At 57.4% G+C, this 18,461-nt stretch overlaps 1 protein-coding gene across 1 annotated transcript in view; it reads left to right on the forward strand.

Moving 5' to 3' along the window:
* The window catches only part of TRABD2B (TraB domain containing 2B), an 80,340-nt gene that overhangs the window by 42,902 nt on the left and 18,977 nt on the right, over nt 1–18,461 (forward strand). Inside the window, exons 4-5 of the mRNA XM_074264644.1 lie at nt 4,668–4,758; nt 11,606–11,890. Coding sequence (XP_074120745.1) covers nt 4,668–4,758; nt 11,606–11,890 — 376 coding nt within the window. The remainder of the gene's footprint in view (nt 1–4,667; nt 4,759–11,605; nt 11,891–18,461) is intronic.

The raw sequence follows: 18,461 nt of genomic DNA on the forward strand, positions 1-18,461 counted from the left end.
GCTTTTTTCCCCCTTCCGTGGCCAAGAAGTCATGGTCTCCAGGGAATAGGGGTCAGGCTTTGGAATGGGAGCCCTCCCAGAACCTCAGAGTGGGAAGGGACCTCGAGGTCATGCGGTCCGGGCCATTTCTGAACAGGAATCCCCTCTCCAGCAGCGCCCATTAGTGACTGCCCAGCTTCTGTTTGAGTACCTCCATGGAGGGGGAGGATCCAATCCCAGAGGATGCCCATCCCATAGGGAGAACCCTCATCATCAGGAAGGTCTTCCATGATTTGGGCGTGGAGGCCTGGAAAGCAACGTTCTCCTCTAGTCCAGCAAACACACGGTTCAAAACCAACAACCAGGAGGGGGGTCTTGGATTTTCCATGTATTTAAGTCCATTGTGTGAGCAAAAGGATGAGATCCGCTTCAGAATCAGGTTCAGCTAGAAAGCCCACTTGTCTCCTCTCCGTGACTTCAAGACGCCATGGAACTCTTCTTGAACACTGAGTCAGTTCCTTGGATTCTAGGGTCATCGATCTGGACGGGGAAAGGGCCAGAGAGGAGAAGGCCCTGCCTTTATGTGTGAGGAAACTGAGTCTGACGGAAGTGAGCTCGCAGGGCCCACAAATGGGAAAGTGGCAGAGGGAGGATTGGTATGCAAGGAGAGAGGCCAAAGAAAGTGCTTCCTTCCTTCCCTCCCTTTTCCCTCCCTCCCTCCTTTCCTTCCTTCCCTCCCTTTTCCCTCCCTCCCTTCCCTCTTCTTTCCCTCCCTTCCCTCCCTCCTTTCCCTCCTCCCTCCCTCCCTCCTTCCTTTCCCTCCTCCCTCCCTCCCTCCTTCCTTTCCCTCCTCCCTCCCTCCCTCCCTCTCTTCCCTCCTCCCTCCCTCTCTCCCTCCCTCTCTCCCTTCTTCCCTCCCTCACTTCCTGGTCCTCCCCCCCCCAGCTGGAGGGGGGGCGCCGAATTAGCATTTCAGACAGAACATAAACTTGGGCTGGGCCGCTCTGAGGAGGGAAGCATGAGCCGGGGATTAGGGACAGTAGGAGGCTCTGGGGCCTGCCCGGGAAACATCTGGCCGCGCCCCTCCCGCGGCCGGCACCGCCTCCCAGCCGCTCTTAATCGCCCCATTGTTCCCATGCCCGCACCGCTCCCTCTGAGGAGCTCTGGAAGGGCCCGGCTCCTTTCCTTCTCGCTCTGATTCGCGGCCTTCTGGGGCCCCGGGCCGCAAGCAGGGCCCAACCTCCTCCTGGCCGCCCCCACTAAGCCCGGCTCTGGGCCCGGCTCTGGGTCGGGCCGCAGCAGTCAGCCTTCCGTCAGCCAACTGGCCCCAGATCTAGGAGTTTCCCGGGATAGACAGTCTACCCAAAACACGGGCCTCGGGCCATCCCGCTGCCAGGGCCTCGGGCCATCCCGCTGCCAGCCCCTCGGGCCATCCCGCTGCCAGCCCCTCAGGCCATCCCGCTGCCAGGGCCTCGGGCCATCCCGCTGCCAGCCCCTCGGGCCATCCCTCTGCCAGGGCCTCGGGCCATCCCGCTGCCAGCCCCTCGGGCCATCCCGCTGCCAGGGCCTCGGCCCATCCCGCTGCCAGGGCCTCCGGCCATCCCGCTGCCAGCCCCTCAGGATGGCACCATCCTTAAAGCCAGTCTGGGCCCAAGATCCAAGCTCTCGTTCCACTCCAGACCAAAACTGTTTAAAGAAGAAATACCAATTGCTGGGAAGAACAGCAGTGCTTTAAGCTTCCCAGAGGGCTTCCCTCCTATTAAGTGGCGTGAGGATAAAGGGGCACGCTATCCCTATTTTATTGAGGAGAAAACCCTGGAGCTGGAACTTGAACTCAGGTTTTCTGCCTCCAGTCCAGTGTTCTTCTTGTGCTAGCAACAGGGGCTGATTCACCTGGGGCCAGGCGTGTCCTCTAACTGTAAGTCAGGCATTCTTTCGTCATTGAGAAAGACAGATTACACCTTCCTTAGCCTGGCATTCGAGGCTCTTCATGCACTAAAGCGACCCAACGGGCCCCTCTTCCCTTCATTTGGCCTGGAAAAGCCCGCATGTAAACGGGTAGGGGCCGGGGAACAGGATGGCCAGTCACAAGATGCAGAGCAAATAAAAGCAGAGCTCGGAGGAGTGACTCCCGGCCAACCCCACGACCTGCCCCGGGGACTCCTCCAGGAACGGGCAGGGCGGGTCTCTGAGCCCCTGCCAGTGACCCATAAAAGCCGCTGGAGAAAAGCACCATCAAATTGGACAAAGGCCAGTGTTTCCCCAATTTCTGGAAAAAAGGAAAAGATCGGAGTCTGCAGAAGATGGCCCCGTGGGCTTGACTTGGATTCCTTGCACAATTCTAAAATGCGTCAATAAAGGGATTGTGGGTGAGCATTTGGAGAAAGGGACCCAGGACCTCATGAAACAACAGGGAGTCATCACAGGTCTTGGAGATGCACCTGGAATGGAAAACTGCCCCGCCCCAAGCTCCAGGTATCAGTCTGGAAGGAAGCTGGGGCCTGAGCATCGAGGAGGAGGAGGAGGAGGTCGGGCCCTTCCGGAGGAGCTTCCCAAGCTTCCCTCCGCAAGGCTGAAGCCCGTTCCCAGGCTGGCCATGGGCTCGGCCTCCTCCAGCGCTCCCTGGTGGCTGGGGCTGCCCCTGGGACCTTAGGCCAGGCTGAGAGGCCTGGGGTCTGGCACCCTGGTTCCGGTATGCTGCCGGCCGTCCCCCCTCTGCAGTCTCCAGGAATACTGGCTCCGCAGGAGCAGCCAAGGCATGCGTAAATATTTGCTGCCCAGTGTATACAGCCCGGGGGCTGGTATTTTCCTTGGCAAGCCCTGAAAGTGCACAGGGCTCAGACAGGGAGCGGGGGCGCCTTTAATTAAACAGGTCTCCCAAGAGGCAGGAGGGGAGTTGCTCCGGTACCCGGGGTGGGGGTTCCAAGGCCCACTCATCTGTGCTTTTTATAGATTATTCTGGGAAGCTCCTGAGTCTGGCCAGTTGGCCCCAGCCTCGGGCTCCGGGAGGTGACGGGCCCGAGAGCACGGATGCTGGGGGGCCTTCGAGGACTAAGCAGGAGAGAGCCAGCTCTGGTAGAGTGCAGGGAGAGCCGAACCTCCCCGGGGAGATCTGCTTCTGCCCCAGCTCTGGCACATGCGGCCTGGCTGATCCTGAGTGAGGCAGCCCGACTCCTGCCTGGGGTACAGAAGAAGTGCTCACCTGCCTGCCCGGCCGCTTTCCTGAGAGCTCTCCTCGCCCCCCCCTCCTCCCAGAGGCCCTTGTGCCTTCCTGGCTGAACCCCCCCCCCAGCCCCGGACAGTTCCTGGGACCGAGTAGGCACTTTTCAGATACCCCCTTCATATCCACGCCAAAGCCCCGGTGGCCCGTGTACATGTGCAGGTCCCCTCGGTCCCAGCCTTTGGGATAATTCGGTGGTGCTTCTGCTGCTGATTGTTAGATTAGTATATTATATGTAATTATATATAATATATGAGATTCATATTAATTTATATAATATAGAATATTACATAATAGATTTGTATATAAATATGAAACATTAATATCTAGGGGCAGCTGGGTGGTGCAGTGGATAGAGCACCAGCCCTGAATTCAGGGGGACCCGAGTTCAAATCTGGCCTCAGACACTTAACACGTCCTGGCTGTGGGACCCTGGGCAAGTCACTTAACCCCAGCCTCAGAAAAAGAAAGAGAAGCAGAAGCTGGGTTCTAGACAATAGTTCCACCAACTAGGTAGGGGAACCACTGTTCTTATTTGGGAGATTTGGAAACCCAAGGATGAAGAGCTCACCGACGTAGATCCGCTTCTTCTCCCAGAGGAGAGTGGGAGTTCATCTTAATGGAAAACTGTGTCTGGGACAACGGGGAGGAAGGGTCAGAGCAGACCCCCAGCCTGGCTGGGGGGGGGGGGGAGGAAAATGGACTAATGATGAGCCATCCAAAACAGAAAGAAATGCTTCAGGAGGTGGGAGCTGCCGCCCTGAGGTGACAGGTGGCCGTGCCCTGGCGCTGAGCCGGGCCCTGAGAGCACACAGAGGCCTCCCATTGCTCTGCCCAAACCCAAGCTCAGTGCCGACTTTGGGTTGTGCTCCCGAGCTCAGCGGGGGGGCTGCCCGGGGTTCAGGGCACAAGCCGGGGAAGCTCCCCGGAGGAGGAGGAGCACTGGGGCTCATCCATCTGCCCTCAGCCAGTAACTGTTCATTAACTGCCTACTGCGTGCCGGCACCGGGTACAGAGATAAACGACGTCTTCTCAAGGAGTGACTTTCTAATTGCCACGTGCACATGTGCGTTTATGTATAAAATGGGGACCGCACAAAAGCCTGGTAACTTAAGGGGGGCACAAGAAGCTGGGGGAGCCTGATGTAGCCCACAGGGAAGGAACGAGTGAATTCCAGAGTCGGGGGATGGATTCTCCGAGTTCCGAGACGGGCAAGCTCTGTGAACCGGATCGGGAGAGTGACCTTGGGCCAATCACTTTCCCTCTGTGAGCTTCAGGCCCGTGGTCGCCAAAGATCCCGCCGGGTCTTGAGCTATAGTCCTACCCCAGTGCTTAGCACACAGCAGGTGCTTAATAAGTGCTTGTTGACTATCGCCCACTTCCAAAGGCAGCATCAGGAGGATGGAGGGCGCGAGGAGGGGTCACTGATTCTAGAAGAGACAAATGCTCTTCTCGCTTGCTATTTCAGGTCATTTCCTGGGGAACAACACTGTGATTGACGTCCTGCGCCAGGCCGGGTTTGAGGTGGAGCATACCCCGCCAGGGAAGGCCGTGCACAGGTGAGATGCCTCTGTTTCCTCTGCCTCCATTTCCATGGAGTCCCTTAGTCCCGCTCTGGTCCTGGCTCGGGCTCTCTGGGCAGCCGTAGCTGGCTCAGCTCACTTCACCTGTTCACAGGATCACACAGATCGGAACTGCAAAGTGTCCTTAGAGACCCAGCCCAACGCCTGCCTTTTACAGGTGGGGAAACTGAGGCCCGGAGGGGAGACTTGGGAGCACGAACGACAGCGGACTATTCCATAGCGTGTCAGGGTTTGCTGAGCACCAGCTGTGTCCCTCTCTCGGTGAATTTTCACAATGGGGCTGGGGGACGGTTACGGCATCATACCCGTTTTACAGGTAGGTAGCCCTTCTTGTGGGCTTTGTATAGATGCCTCATTGGAAAGCCAGATGAAGCTACACTCTGCTGGGCAGTGCCAGTATTACTGACCCCAGCTGGCTCTCCCAACCGGCTGAGGCCAGCCCAGGACCTGCTGTGCAAGGCCAGATACAAAGGGCCTGACACCAAAAGCCTGACTTGCAGGGATGAGATTTCTGGCCCTGCCAACCCATGAAATGGCTGATGAGAAGACCCTCGGGGCTGGGTGACCCTGCTCTCCTTCTGCGTGATAGAAACAGAGCGGGCAGCAGGTGCTGAGAATTCCAGTGCCTGACCATCAGTTACCTTCTACCTTGGCCGCTGGTCCCCTGAGCTTAAGGTCCTTGACCAGTGACCACTTGGTAGAAGATCCTTAGCCAATGACCATGGAGGACCTGCCTTGTCTCCACCTGGAGGACCTGCCTTGTCTCCACCTGGAGGACCTGCTTTCTCTCCACCTGGAGGACCTGCCTTGTCTCCACCTGGAGGACCTGCTTTCTCTCCACCTGGAGGACCTGCCTTGTCTCCACCTGGAGGACCTGCCTTCTCTCCACCTGGAGGACCTGCTTTCTCTCCACCTGGAGGACCTGCCTTGTCTCCACCTGGAGGACCTGCCTTGTCTCCACCTGGAGGACCTGCCTTGTCTCCACCTGGAGGACCTGCCTTCTCTCCACCTGGAGGACCTGCTTTCTCTCCACCTGGAGGACCTGCTTTCTCTCCACCTGGAGGACCTGCCTTCTCTCCACCTGGAGGACCTGCCTTGTCTCCACCTGGAGGACCTGCCTTGTCTCCACCTGGAGGACCTGCCTTGTCTCCATCTCAAAATAAATGAAAGCCAGAAACAGAATTTGCAGCTCAGTTGAAGAAAGGATCCAGCTCATTCTTGGAAAAACAGGGAAAAAAGGAGAGGCGTTACTTTCACTATTTATCCCAAAACAATAGGAAACATCCCTCCCTTTGGTCTTCTTGTATCAGGGAACTGGATCAAGTCATTGGTGCCCACGGGGAGAGCCCTGATGGGAGGGCATGGACTAGAGACAGGCACCGGAGGGTTAGGGTGTTTGCTGTTCTACGGGGGGACTTCACGGGTGTGACTCCGTCTTTCATTGCTTGAGCATGTCATCAGACACAGGCAGAAGTGGGGGGGCCCTTTCCCTGGCAGAGCATTTACAGGTGAGGACCCTCCCTCCCGGGGACGTTGGCTGACTTGTCTGTGGTCATACAGCTGGTAAGAGTCAGACGCCAAATATGAACCACCGGTCTACACGCCAAGATGTTCTCCTTCTGATAAAGTGAGGTAGTTTCAGGGCTCCTGGAGGGGCGACTTCCACAGTCACTTCCCCGGGCCACGGCTGTGTCCTTGCCCGTGGTGACGAGGGCCTGCACTCGGGTGCTATGGCAGGAAGGAAGAGAAAGACGGGGATGTTCGCTAGTGGCAACTACAACAAACATCCCCACTTTCCTCTTCCTTCCATGGTCTTTGTGAGAAAAGTACTTTGCAGACTCTGAATGGTCACCAGAAGGGGAGTTCTCAGCTCCTGGAGAGACGCGTAGTGTTAGTGAACTTCTTTTCTCTCAATCTCTTGGCAAGCATGTATTAAGGACCTACTGTGTGCCAGGTAGTATGTTAGGTGCTTGGGGTACAGAGGCAGAGGTGCAATGATCCCTGCTCTCGAGGAGTTTACTCTGAGGACATCGTACTATCACCCCCATTTGATGTTGTGAGTTAGAATCCTTGAATGGGGCCCAGGAATTATTACAGTCTAGATTTCAAACCCGGCCTCCTCTGAGGCACGGTCCCACAGTCCAGGGGAAAGAGGCCTGGATCTGGCATTAGAGTACGGAGTTCGAGTGCTGCCTCTGGGATATACTGGGTGATGGTGGACAATTTCCTCCTCTCTGTTTCAGTTTCTTCATCTTTAGGCGATGGGGTGAGATTAAATCTCCTCTGAAGTTCCTTTACGCTCTAAATCTGCGGTCCTCAATGACTCAGGCTTCCCTGCCCCCATTTCCTGCCCTCCCCAATTCACAGACACCCCATTTCTCCGAATGGTTTTCAGAGGGGCATTTGCAGGGAGGAGCAGGACCGGCGGCTGCTTCTTAGGCAGAAGTCACGGCTCCCGAGCATCCTCTACGCTTTCCTCTCCCCTGGAAGTTCCCTTTGTCCCCATTCCGGAGCCTCACCCACAGCTGGAGCTGAACGGGCGGAGGTCCGAGGCCATCTCTCCCCCTCTGAGATCCCATGTCCCCGATGGCCCGGCAGGCCCCGGGCGCCCACCGCCCTCAGGCCCAGGGCTGGAATGCATTCAGCAAGAACAGGCTGCATTTTGCTGAGAAGTGGAGGGGCCAGGAGGATTCTGGGAAGCCCCAGAACAATACAGGGCAATAGGTGGGCCCAGGTGTTACTGGAGCAGCTCCTTTTGTCCAGAGGCTTGGAAGGAGGGCCCCGGCAGCTGCCCGCCATCACTGGCCTTGGCTGGCACAGCCGGGAGGGCCGGAGCTGGGAAGGAGGAATGATTGCTCCCTTTCTCTTCTAAAAAGAGAGCAGGAGCACTAAGACAGCAGCGGGAGGTCAGGAACACAGGCCCCCGTGAGGGGGAGGCTGGAACGCCCTCTCCCCAGCCCTCCAAGTTAGAGAGAGAAAAGAGACCCTTGAGACGGCCCCATGCAAAGGGGCCTTTTCAAAGGAAGAAACTGAGGCACCCAGAGGTCACAAGGGGGCAAGCGCAACATGAGGGTGCCAGCAGCGGGGGCCAAACTGCTAATGGGACCCCAGGCCCTCCGAGGCCTGGAGAAGAGCCAGCCCCTGGAGCCAGAGAAATTGTGTGGGAAAGAAGGAGTCACCAAGAGCTGGAACTCCAGAGCCAGCCTCCCACAGCAGCAGCACGGTACTGTGGGAAAGATCCAGATCCTCCTGTCATGGTGCCGGCTTCCTCCCACCCTGATATTCCCTCTTCCAGCTCTGACACCCCCTGTTCTGAGCCCCCTCCCAGCCCTGACATTCCCAGGGCCTTTCCAGCTCTGAGGCTCTCTGGGACCGTAAGCCCACCAGCATCTGTCCCATATTCCTGCCGCAGGGAGTGAGCCTTGCCAAGGGGACAGCTGGCAGCGAGCTGGGCTGAGCAGCACTGCCCTCCTAATGAACACCATATCCCAAGGATGTCAAGGGCCAGATTTCCAAGGTCACGGACGCTGTGGGCCTGGGAGCGTGACCCTGCAGGCCCTGCTCAGGGCAATGACTTAGAAACAGCTCTCTCATCTTACTTGCTGACTACTCCTCTGGGCCTAAGAAGTACAGAAAAGCCAGATGTCAAAGGAGACCAGCGGGGACTCCCCCAAGTGATGACAAGCATCTGAGCTAGAAGACAGCTCCTCACCCCCACATCAACTTGTTTATCCTTGAGCAAATAAATCCCCCATGGGTCCCGGCTATGACATTTGTCAAAGAGATGATGTCTGCCTGCTTCCCTAGAGACTTTTGGGAGCCGGTGAAGGTTCTTGAGCAGGGGAGCATATGCACAGTCAAACCAATACTTTAGGAATCCCAAACTGCTAACTCTACAGGGGAATGGCTGGGAGGACTGGAGGCAGGAGGACCTCTAGTTGGGGATTTAGTTAGAAGGCAGAGGCAGAAGTGGAGATGAGAGGTTCCGGGAAGCTGGCCTTGGGCAAGCGCTGCGTGAGTGGCGAAAAGGGGGGGGTGCAAGAAACAATGGAAGGGCCTTGAACTGCCGCTTTCTGCTCTCGAGACCGTGCCTCGCACTTCTTGGGCTCCTCACCTACAGAAGGAGGGGTTTGCCAAAATGAAGGCACAAAGACTAACATGGCTGAATAACAGAGAAAGTCTAGAAAGTCAGGAGAAAATCCTGGGGAAAACGAAATCCAATGAACTTGTCTGAAGAGTGGGCTTGATGTTATGGAGCCAGCTGGTAGCGCAGTGAATAGAGCCCCGGACCTCGAATCAGGAAAGCTCAATTCACCTCAATTCCTTCTTAGCTGTGACGGTCATTCGGCCTTTGTCTGCTTCAGCTTCCTCATCTGTAAAATGGGGCTAATGAGAGTCCCTCCCTCACAAGGCCGTTAGGAGGCTCCCATGGGATGATCATTGAAAACCATCAGCGCGTGAAAAAATTGTGAAAAACCTTTCCTACCTGGCGTGTAGGAGGAATACAGAAAATCTCCTTCCCTTCCCCTTTTCCCACTGTAGTTACACGGCGCGCCTCCTCTCCGTCAATTCCACCTTGATTGTCCTCCTGCCAATCCAGCGGTCTCGCTGCTCACGGACAGCTGCCTGGCATGTGCCCCCGACGTGGGCAGCGGAATCTGCGAGAAGAGTCGATTTTCTCTTTTATGTTGTTTGGGGAAGAAAGTTTTCATGATCTTCAAACCCAAGGATCCCCAAAATTCCTTCCTTCCTCAACCCTTGACTGTATTTTCTCCTTCCTTCTTTTTTGGCCCCATCCTTCCCCCACTCTGCACAATGAAAAGTTCTCGGCTCCCATTGACTTGGCTTGGAGCGTCCCGTGGGTTCTTTGTCCAGCGTGCCTCCATTCTCATCCTCCGCCATCCACGTTGGCGCGGAAACCGCAGTTACCTCCACGGTGGTCCTTCCCGCCCCTGCTCGTACCCAGCTCGGCAACACGAGGCGGCCAAATGTCCCACGAAGTCGTGTTTCTTGTTGCCTTTGGACACACAATAAAACCCACTCCGCCCACACCTCCACGAAGGCGGGCCCGGCTGAAACCTCCTTCTGCCATCCCTCCCTCCGTGGTGAGCGTGCCAGGGTGGGCGGCATCGGGGCCTCGAGCGTGTTTGTGGAATACGGCCACTCAGTCTCTAGTATAAAACCCACGTGGCTCCTTGTGCCCCGCTCCCCAGCGATCCGCCATTGTCCAGTGGGAGCGGCCAGGCTGGGCCGTGCGGGGTGGAGGGATATTTTATACGGCCCCGTTTTACGGGTCGCCAAGGCTAAAGAATCCGTGCTGGCGTGAGGATCCCTAGGCTGGATGATCTGTGGCTGGTACCTGGCTCCCCGGGAACCTCGCCAGCAGGGTGGGACCTGCCAGGGCTGGCATGTGTCTGCACACACTCCTGGCCCAGGGTCCCATCCTGGCCAGGGTGAGGTGTCGGGGAGGAAGTGAGGGGAGCAATAAAATAATAATTACTAGAATTTAAAAGTAGATGAACCCTTGGGGTTGAAAGAACGGTGATAGAAAAAACCTCAGCCTTCTGTAAGGTCGTAATGGGGGTTTACTCTTGACACAAGGACGTAATTTCCCTCCAGATCTCAGAGGAAGCCCTGAGTCTGGGGAAGGAACTTTCAAACCAGGTGCAGACTCTCCTCTAGGGCTGGTCACCGACTGACCTCTGACTCTCCCAGACTTGGTGATCACCCGACCCCCGCCCAGAGCTTGAAGCCGGTCCCAAAGCGAGCCTTGCTTCTGGTTCCAGACTGAACGCCCGCTGCTCTCACACGGAGGCGCGGTCCCGGGCTCCCGGGGGTCTCTGCCCTGGCCCCTCTCATGGGCCCCCTTTGCCATGTCCATCCTGTCCCGGCTGTGGTCGTGCCCCAAGTGAGGGGATCAGGGAACCATCTGTCATCACCTGCTCTGAGCCGGGGGCCGGCCTGACCGGATAACGGGATGCAGGAGTGGCTGAGGATGACATCAGCCTTCCCCTCCCCCCCATATCAGGGCCCTTTGAGGAGGGAGCTGGAAGGCCTGCTGTCTATCAGAATGAGGCACTCAGCCCCGGGCCCCAGTGAGTGGAACACTAAGCCTCCGCCACCCAGGGCTTGCCTCCATCTGCTCCGTCAGGGCCCCCTAGGCAGACCCCAGGAGCAGAGAGCAGGTGAGCCCCAAATCCTCCTGGATGCCCACTGTCCCTCTGATAAAACCCACCGGCCCAACCCACAATCTTCCCCAGTCTCTGCCCACGACATCCTGGCTTCATTGACACTGTTCCCTCTGCCCAGAATATCCTCTCCCTCCTCCGGCTGTAGCTACCAATACTGACACTGGATTCACCCTTCAGGGCCCAGCTCAGAGGCTCTCTCCTCCAAGAATTCTTCCCTCCCTCCCCTGGTCTGAGGAGCTTCTGGGACCCTTAGCATCCCCTGACTAACGACTGGGATGGCTCCTGCTTGCAGCTGTACGTGGGATGGCTAGGTCAGGATTAAAGGTCAGCTAGATCAGGCCCAGGACCCCGTCTGGGACCGGCCCCGGGCTCCTGGGAGATGACATCAGAGTGCCCCCTCAGAGAAGGCGCTGTGCCCTACGAGCAGAACCCAATGAGCCCGGCAGGAGCTCGAGGTGCCCCAAGTTAGAGAAGCTAAGAGAGGTTCCCCTCAGGGTCCCACCGTGGCGGAGTGCTCCAGCCCAAACTGGGCCGATCAGCCACAGTCGGACACGCGGAGCTCGACCCCGAGGTGGTGATGTCACTTTGGGGTTTCTGGGGAACGGTTTCTCACCCACTGTGGCTCTTTTCAGCTCCAGTCCCCGGAGTTCCCAGCCCCCTTCTCCAGAGCCCGTCGTGACCATGGCCCCCACGGTGCCGCCGATGGAGCACAGCCCATCCTCCTCCCCGGCCTCCACGCCCCCTGGGCCGGGGGACGAAGAGGAGGAAGACGACGACCTCCTGTCCCCCCACCTTCTGCTCTCCGACAGCCTGAGCCAGCTGGAGGAGTTTGGGCGACAAAAGAAATGGCGGCGGAAGCACCACAAGCAGCACCGACCGCGGCAGTTCAACGACCTGTGGGTCCGGATTGAGGACAGGTGAGTGCCAGAGACTGCTCCTCCCTGTCCTCCGGGGGCCGGGCCAGCCTGGGACCTCAAACCTTAGGATGTACAGGTTACGGGAACTCCGGGCCTGGAAACCAGTCAGTCTCCCCTTCCCTGTTCCGTTTACAGATGAGGAAACTGAGCCTCCGAGGTAACATGGCTTAGGGATAGAATGCCGATGGTCTGATGGCCAGTCCCACACTCTGCTCTTCCCTGCCAGACCACACACACACACACACACACACACACACTCACACACACACTCACACACACACCCCCTGAAGCTGGAGTCCTCATAATTCCCCCACCAGCCATCCCTAGCCCACTGCCCCATCGATGGTCTCCCAGCTCTTCCTCAAACGTCCCTGTCATCTCCCACCTTCCTGTCTTTGCCCGGGCTGTGAGCTCTGTGCTTGGAATACCCTCCTTCTCTGCCTCTAAGATTCCTTCCCTTCCCTCAAGGCCCAGCTCGGTGCTCCCTCCTATAGGACCTCATTCCTGATCCTCCACCTCACCTGAGCTCCTCTTCAGATGGTCTCCATTCCACTAATAATCTCTGTCAAGGGAGCTCTCCCCACCCAGCCACCCTGCCCCACTCCCAGGAGCCCGTACGCTCCGTGAAGACTGGGACATCGCATTCTTGTTTGTTCCCCAAGCAGACGACACACTCACTGCCCTGAATTCAGTTTTCTCCAAGCCCTCAAAGTAAAAGTCGGGGCAGGCGAGGTTCAGAGAACAAAATGCTCTGCTGCAGTCCCGGCTGATTTAGGTCTGGACTCCATGCTATTGAGTCATAGCCCAAGGCCCTTTCCCCTGGGTGGTCCCGCACTGCACTTTCTCTTGAATGCACTTTCGAAAAGATTTTCTAAAAGAAATAAATAAATTGAAGGAAGGGGGGAGAGAAAGAAACAAAGCAAAAGGGAGGGAAAGAAAAGGATAGAAAGAAGAAAGAAGGAAGAAAGGGAGGGAAGAAGGAAGGGAGGAAGGAAGGAAGAAAGCAAGCAAGAAAGGAAGAAAAGGAGAGAGGGAAGGAAAGGAAGGAGGGAGGGAAGAAGAAAGGAAGGGAAGGAGGGAAGGAAGGGCCCTTCATGGCGCAGATTATAGTTAAGTTGAAAGTCTGTTGAAGCTGAAGGATCAATTGTGAAAGCCGCCAGATGCTCCCAGCATTCCTGGGCACACATTTCCTGCGACACGTTTGACTGGCGGTCACCCTGGAAGCCCCGTCTGGCTCCCAGAGGAGTCTAGTCAGATATCCCCACTTCCTCCTCAGAAAGGAGGGTCCTGGAATTTGGGCCTTGGGGCAAAGGCCGACTGGAAATGGCTGCTGCTTTTAGCAGGACCAAAAGTAATGTTGTTATCATCTTGGCAGGAATCAGGGCTGGGGGTCAACAGGGCCCGGGCCAGTCAGCCGGAGTCTGGGGGTGATGACAGATGTCAGGGGGCTGTCGCCTCGGCTAAAAGCTCACCGGCCTTCCTGGAAGGCAGAGACGCTGCCCTGGCTGCTCCTGCCAGGCCAGAGCTCCCAGACACCCTACCCCACAAACCAGGCGGTTTCCTTGTTTTGTCCCAGAACGGGTCGGAGGCTGGGGACGGCTCTTGGCGAATCCCGGCTGGGGGATTCCAGGCAAGGCGCCAGATGCTAGTAGATGCCCCAGCTTCCTTCCTCCGGGGCTCTGCGGTTTGCTAAAGTGCTTTCCCTCCCCCAACCCCAACCAGGGGTGGGGAGAATGAAAATCAGATCATCTCCTCTTCCTCAGGGAGGGCAGCCAAGGTGAGGAGAGCAGGGACTAGCCAGCCAGAGCCATCAGCCTTCTGAAAGAGCAAAGCCCTGGTCCTGGGGTTGGAGGATTCTCACCTTAGATGCTTCCTGGCTGGATGAGTCACTTCACCCTGTGTGCCTCAGTTTCCTCATCTGTAAAATGAGCCGGAGAAGGGAACAGCCAACCAGTACCTGGCATGAAAATCCCAAATGGGGTCATGGAGAACCTGATGTCAGGAAAACCTTCTAAGTGATCATTGCTGGCCAGTGGGGGTGAGCTTCCCTTCCTTAGAGGGCTTCAGAACGAGACTCAGAACTTAGGTCACCCCTTTTTGGGTTCTGGGTGGCCTGGATGGCCAAGGTCCCTCCCAACCTCATAATGTCATGGTTGAAGGGGGTCTCGTGTCAGCAGGAGAACAAGTGCCAGCTCTAAAGCACACGTCCCACAGCATCCAGGTGAAGGAGGGAACCTGAATTATTCCCCCATTTTACAAGCCATTAAACCGAGGCCAAGAGATTTAGTATAAGAAGCAGGGCTGCCTAGTGGTGCCCTTGGTCTGCTTCAGATACTAGCTCACTGAGTGACTCTGAAAAGCATCGCTTCTGAGCTGAGATCGTGACTCCTTCCCTGGTTAGTTGGGAGAATCATGGGACCTTCTGGGAGGAAACAGAGTCAGCAGTGACAAAACACTGCAAACTTTACGTGGCAAGGATGGAGACTGAGTGCTTGTCGGGTAATTCAGCCAGGCTGGGAACCCAGAGGGGACCACGGTGCCGCTCTCCCGAGCTGTATACCCTCAGAACCCCCGTGGTGGCCATAGGAAGCTGGGAGCCCAGGATTTCACTTCTGGCCCTCCCCCTCCTATTTGTGGGGTCCTTGACATTTAGCTCCCTTTGGTCTCAGTTTCCTCATCTGTAAAAGGAGGCGAGTGGTGGGTCTAACTGCCATCAGACCCCTTCCCTCCCCTGTCTCTGGGGAGTCCTTCCTTTGGAGACCGGGGTTGCAGGAAGGGGGAGGCGCCAGATCATCTTCTGCTGACTTCCCTCCATCTCCCCGGGAGAGTGTCGGCTTCTTGAGGGTAAAGACAGCTTTGGCTTGTCTCGGTACCCCCACGGCCTGGCAAAGGGCCTGGCAGATGGAAATGGACTTTTAATGCTTGTTGAAGGAATGAATGGCCAAAGCAGACTCCTTCCCCCTCCTCCCCCCATCTCTCCTAATCAGTCCCTCTTCTCCGGGATGTGTAAACAGAACTGAGAGACTGGAGAGAGGAGGCAGGGACTGGACTGATTTATGGGGGTTGATAAGAAAAGCTAAGTGAGTCTGAGCCCCTGGGAGCAGTGAGGGCTGGGGGCAGGCGAGGGGGAGATCACGCCCAGCTTCAGCTGTCTCCAAGGCTCAGACAGAGGAGCAAGAGGCTAGGAGGCTGCCGTGGAGGCCAGGGAAAGTTCAGGGCAGAGCGGCTGAATTGCGCATCTCCAGCTCAGTCCATTCCTCTCCCTGAGCCTCAGTTTTCTGAATGTAGAATGGGGAGAGAGACGATGCTTTGGTGTCCATTCAACGTGTCGATAGACGGCTTGCTATCTGCCTGGTTCTGAGCTGGGCCCATGATGCTTGGGAGACCAGACGCCCATCCCTGGGCCGGAGGAAGAGTGGAGACTGTAAGGAGACTCCGGAGCAGCCAGGCCGGCCCATTTCTTTCTTTCTTCGACACCCAATGTGGACACTGAAGAGGAAACCAGAGTTGGAGACATTCCGTAACTTGTTCAGGCTCACAGTCAAGGCTGGAGCGCAGAAGATGTGACGGGGAGCTCGCTACCTTTCGGGACTACCCATTCCTCTTCGGGACAGCTCTGACTGGGAGGCAGGAGGGACCCCTGGAGCACCGGCGTCATACATCATGTATCATTTTGAATTTTCCCTTGTATTCTCACTTACAACAGCACTTGGCACATGGCAGGCACTAGACACAGAAATGCTTGTTGGATATTACCCCACATCCTACACCGGGTGCTGAGAGAAGTGTGTGAGTGGGTGTGGATCCCTGTTCCTGCCAGTACAGAAGGGGCCGCAGTACTGGGCCTTGAAGGACAGGCCGGATCTGGAGCAGCACAGAGGGGCCTGGAGGCATTTTTAGCATCAGGTGCGGCTGAACGACCCCCGGGGCGGACCAGTGACAGAAGGGGGACTGTGGAGAAGAGTCGGGGTCATATCCAGGAAAGGGAGTCAGAAAGGCAGCTGATGAAGCATTTCGTGCCTCAGTTTCCCCGGCTGGTCAATCGCTCCAATTCCTCCCTTGCCCCCTGGACCCATTCCAAGGGATCATGTATAAAAAAGGCCCTTCCAGAAGTAGGGGCCCTGGAGGGGAGGCTGGACCCCAGACAGGAGTGCACTCCCCTGCCCTCGTCCCTGCCTGTTCCTGCCTCCCCTGGCCCCCTCTGGGACTATCTCTTTCTGGGCCTCTCTCACTCCCTGCCCACACACGGAAGGCCCACACAAGCTCAGAGGCAGCCACCGGGCCAGGGAAGGAGCAGTGACGTCAGATTTAATTACTCCCAGGCCCCCACAAACGCCCCTCACAGAGCGGCCCGAGGAGCTCAGCGCGGCCCGGGTTTCTCCCACGTCGTCTGTGAGCCTCTGACCGGCTGCGGGTCTGAGGTCGGGGCCACAGGGAAAACATGGTGCTGTGGGCGAGGCTTGTGAACAGCGCTGGGAGGTAGTGAGGTTCCCAGAGGGGCCTGAGTTCAAATCTGCCCTCAAACACTTAACACTTCCTAACTGTGTGACACTGGGCAAGTCACTTATCCCCCACTGCCTCAGGAAAAATTAAAATAAACAGTAATGTCAGCTAGAAGGGGCCTTGGAACGGGCCTGTCAGGCCTGGAGGGGCCTTGGGACAGAGGATGTCCGGGGTGGAGGACTCAGGACACAGCGGGCAGCCACCAATGTTTTGGAACCGTTCGTGCTCCCCCTTCCCCCACCATCCCAGACTCCGGCTTCCTTTGTGAGATCTCCCATGGGCCCCCGGGACACCTCCTTCTCCCAGAATGCGGCTCCCGTGCCCCTTTCCTGTAGCTTAATGACAATGGTGACAGGAAGTCAGCATCCAGGCTCTGGGTGGGCACATCACTGATATAAGAGATCGCCTCATCGGATCCTTTTAACACCCCTGCAAATGGCTCCCGCTGTCCTCCTTTTATGGAGGAAGAGACGGAGGCTGAGGGTCTTGCTCAGGGTCCCACAGCTAGTAAGCCCCAGTCGCCCCGCCCCAGGTCCGGGGTGCTCCCCATTGCACCACCCAGCCTCCCGATGAAATGGAGTCGGGGCAGAGCGCCCCCAAAGCCTGCCCTCCAGACCCCCACGTCTGAGGAGGAGCTGAGACAGTCACAGATGACTGGATCTCAGGAGAGTCAGCGGGGCAAGAGGGGGTCCAAACGGGGGAGAAGGGGCCTCTTTCTCTGGCCCAGAGGCCGATGGGAAGGTGAGCCTTTGGGAAGGGCCGAGGGTGGCCGCGCCCATGCCTCGGCAGGCCCTCTGGACGCCTCTCAGCCCATCTCCAGGCGAGGAGCAGCCTCCCTCAGTGGCAGCTGGGAAACAGTTAAGCTTCCCCCCGCCTCCCCCAGGCCCCGAGAGCTGGGCGGGGGGCCAGGCAGGAATTCTTATGTCTTTTTTCTTCTGGTGCTTTTTTCCCCTTTTCTGTTCACTAACCAGTGTGAGAGAAAATGAAAGTCTATCTTTAAGGGCGGCCCAGTGGAGGAACAGAGGGTCACCGCGGATTCTTGGGAGCCTGGAAGGGCCCATCAGGGGCAGGGGTCGGGGGGGATCCGCCTTCCCCACCGAGCTCGGAGTGCGACTCTCCTCATCTGGGACCCTCCGGGTGGTGGCGAGAGCCCAGAGACAGACCAGAGCCAGGGGACGAAAGCCACGTGGGATTCAGAGCCGTTTCCCGGCCTCCCAGGGAGGCCAGCCTGGACCCCGCCTGGGCCCATCCCAGCCTGGTGAAGTGGACAAGAGAGGCTCCCTTTTCTAAAGGAGCCCCTTCTCTTTACCATCTGGGGAAACTGAGGCACAAGAAACCGTTCAATAAAGAAGCCCTTATGAAGTCCCTGCGGAGCCGAGGCACTGCAGACGGAAGACAGAAGGGAAAGGGCTCTTACCCTCAGGGAGCATGTACTCTGTGGGGGAAGGGAGGGAGAACAAAGTCAGAGAAAAAGCGAGCGGACGGGACGGAGGAGGGAGAAGCCCCCAGTCTGCCTAAGCTCTCCTGGCGAGACCGTAGGAGCCACTGGTCCTGGGACCGCCATTCAGCCCCTGGTGACAACTGTGCGGCCAGGAGGGAAGTTGGCAGCTGTCAGTGCCCTGGGAGCCCTGGCAGCAGAATCCCGAGTGCAGGGCTTACAGTGAGCCCAGAGACGCGGAGCCCGGGAGAGAGCACGAGGGCCCCACAGGCCAGCTGGAGGGGAGGGCTGGGCCAAGGAAGTGGGTCCCACCCTGCCCCCCTGCTGTCCCTGTCAGCTAACGGGGTCACCTGAAGTTCCCAGGAAGGTCTGCATCATTACTGCCCCAATGATGTCATCACCACCCAATGGCATCATCACCTCCTGATGTCACCGCTACTCTGATGTCCTCAACTCCTGATGATGTCATCACCGCCCTGATGATGATAGCCCCCTTGATGATGTCCTCACTACCTGATGCTGTCATTACCACCCTCCATGATGTCGTCATGCACAGGGCTGGGCCCAGGAATCCGTGTCTGCATCAGGGCCACTGGCAGCCGAAGTGGAGCTGGTTTTTCAGTGTAGGGG

This window comes from Sminthopsis crassicaudata, chromosome 4, assembly GCF_048593235.1.
Source record: "Sminthopsis crassicaudata isolate SCR6 chromosome 4, ASM4859323v1, whole genome shotgun sequence".
Classification (NCBI taxonomy): Eukaryota; Metazoa; Chordata; class Mammalia; order Dasyuromorphia; family Dasyuridae; genus Sminthopsis; species Sminthopsis crassicaudata.